Source organism: Octopus bimaculoides, chromosome 2, assembly GCF_001194135.2.
Source record: "Octopus bimaculoides isolate UCB-OBI-ISO-001 chromosome 2, ASM119413v2, whole genome shotgun sequence".
In the NCBI taxonomy this organism is placed as follows: Eukaryota; Metazoa; Mollusca; class Cephalopoda; order Octopoda; family Octopodidae; genus Octopus; species Octopus bimaculoides.
Window position 1 is genome coordinate 105,608,634 of NC_068982.1, and position 2,285 is coordinate 105,610,918.

Here is a 2,285-nt window from a genome sequence, read left to right on the forward strand (position 1 = left end):
GTTTTCGTGCGGGTGACACGTAAAAGCACCCACTACACTCTCTGAGTGGTTGGCGTTAGGAAGGGCATCCAGCTGTAGAAACTCTGCCAAATCAGACTGGAGCCTGGTGTTGCCATCCGGTTTCACCAGTCCTCAGTCAAATCGTCCAACCCATGCTAGCATGGAAAGCGGACGTTAAACGATGATGATGATGATGATGATGACCATGAACTAAATGAAATTAATTCACATGCATACATAAATACACAGGAACACATACACTAATGATTTACAATACAAGTTAATCAAAATGTGTCACATGCCTTACAGGTTAAAATTAGAGGATTGCAGGTGAATAAAAAATAAAAACGATATAAATTTGAAAATATTTACAAATTGAATTTACACATGCACATGCACAACATTCTTGAAAGTGTTCAGATTTCTTTCTACCAAGTATGTAGGAAACCTCAAACTATTTTTTTTTCATCTTTATGTTGTGTGTAAGGATTCACTTCAGTTTTGAAACATAGTGAAACATTTCAGAAAATCTAAGTGGAAAAAAAAAATCTCCAGAAATTTGCAGTACTAGGATATCATGTAAAACAATGTCGGACACTGTAACTCAATTGTTTACATAGGGAAATTGTGTGTTTTCACAAATGTACTAATGAGATTTGCACTGAAATTTTCACTGAAATATGAATAGGCCATTTCAAGTGGGTATGACAATTTGGTAATATTAATGAAAATATTTATGGGGCATCTACAGGTAGGCTGGTAATGAAAAGGTTAATGACATAATGGTACTGCAATTTCAACATATTCTCCATTCATCTATAGTCTAGTGACTTACATTCTTAACCAAATTATCCTTTTTATGCTTGTTGCCTTAAACAGTTTAACCCTTTAGCATTTAAACCAGTCCTATTCAGCCCAAATCAACCAGATCCAGCCTTTCACACCTACCCTACAATGTCATCCTAAAAATAAACAATCATATCATTGAGATCTAGAAGCTGCAAGATAATGCATAATTAATTTTTTTAAAAGGTGTATCATTACTTTTGATAAATTAATCTGAATGCTAAATGGTTAATAAACTGTATTCTAATAGTTCTTGTTTCGATACTGTCATATAATACTTCACTTGCAGAATTCAAAACAAATGATGCAGTCATCTCGCAGCATAACAAGACCTCATACACTGGCAGAAGTGGAAAAGAAACTTTTCTCAAATGCTAATGTTGTAACTGCAGAAGAATTGGAAAGGCATATGAGAGGGGATGTTCCTACATCAAGTAACCAAAATTTGGATCATGTGTCTCCATTTTCAATGGCTGCGCCCATTCCTCCTGTTGGTTCAGCGCCTTCATCGTTTACATCTCAGGTGTTTAATAATGCACATGATGTAAGTAAACAAGCTTTTTATCTTTGTCTCTTTTACATGTGTATCCAATCCATGCTGTAATATGGTTGATTTTAAGAGCATCCAGCTGCAAAAATCATGCCAAAGCAGACATTGAAGTCAATGCATCTTTGTGCACATTGGTTCCTGTCAAACCATCCAACTTATGCCAGCATTAAACATGGATATTAAACAATGATTATGTGCTTGAAAAGTTTGATTCCCAACAAGTTCAGTCTAACTGCATGGCATTCTGGGCATGTTTTCTTTTGTAGCCCAGGGCCAACCAAAGACTTCTGAGTGGATTTGGTGGTTTGTGTGTGTGTGCATGCATCTCCTTGTGTGGACATTGTGTGATAATTGTAAAAGAGTGTCATTGTCATACAGGTAGTGTCATTCATTTCCAATATTCTGCAAAAATGTCTAGCCACATGGAGATTATAATAAGAAAAGAAGGGGTGTATTTCCATGCAGGAAAAAATGGAAAATTTATTTTTGAAAATGCAACTGAATTTGAAAAGGTTGTAATTGTTTTTAAGTAAATTTATTTACATACACACCAAACTAATTCCAACAATGATTGTTACTTATTTTTACATTTATTTTATCAGACAAACAAAATGTCCGGAAGCTTAAATTCGATGCCAACTATTGCTTCTATGAATGGCAGGGGTTCACCATGTTTACCACCTGGAATCCTTCCATCACAGCATCTGTTACAAAATGGTGGACCATCATCACAACTCTTGCAAGGAATGCAAGCACGACTTAGCAATGGTCATGGCCCATCACCTATGCCTGGTAAGCATGTAGCTGTGTATGTATATGTGCATAAAATCTTTGTTTTTTTATTTTTTGTATTCCATTTGTCTATAACTTCTTTTGAAAAATAAAAAGA

At 35.3% G+C, this 2,285-nt stretch overlaps 1 protein-coding gene across 2 annotated transcripts in view; it reads left to right on the forward strand.

Annotated features, from left to right (window-relative positions):
- LOC106870379 (uncharacterized) overlaps positions 1-2,285 on the forward strand; it is a 26,159-nt gene extending 23,874 nt beyond the window's left edge. For both annotated transcript variants that reach the window (XM_014916418.2, XM_052978565.1), the window contains 2 exons: positions 1,136-1,390; positions 1,999-2,285. In XM_014916418.2, coding sequence (XP_014771904.2) covers positions 1,136-1,390; positions 1,999-2,280 — 537 coding nt within the window. In that variant the 3' untranslated portion in view covers positions 2,281-2,285. The remainder of the gene's footprint in view (positions 1-1,135; positions 1,391-1,998) is intronic.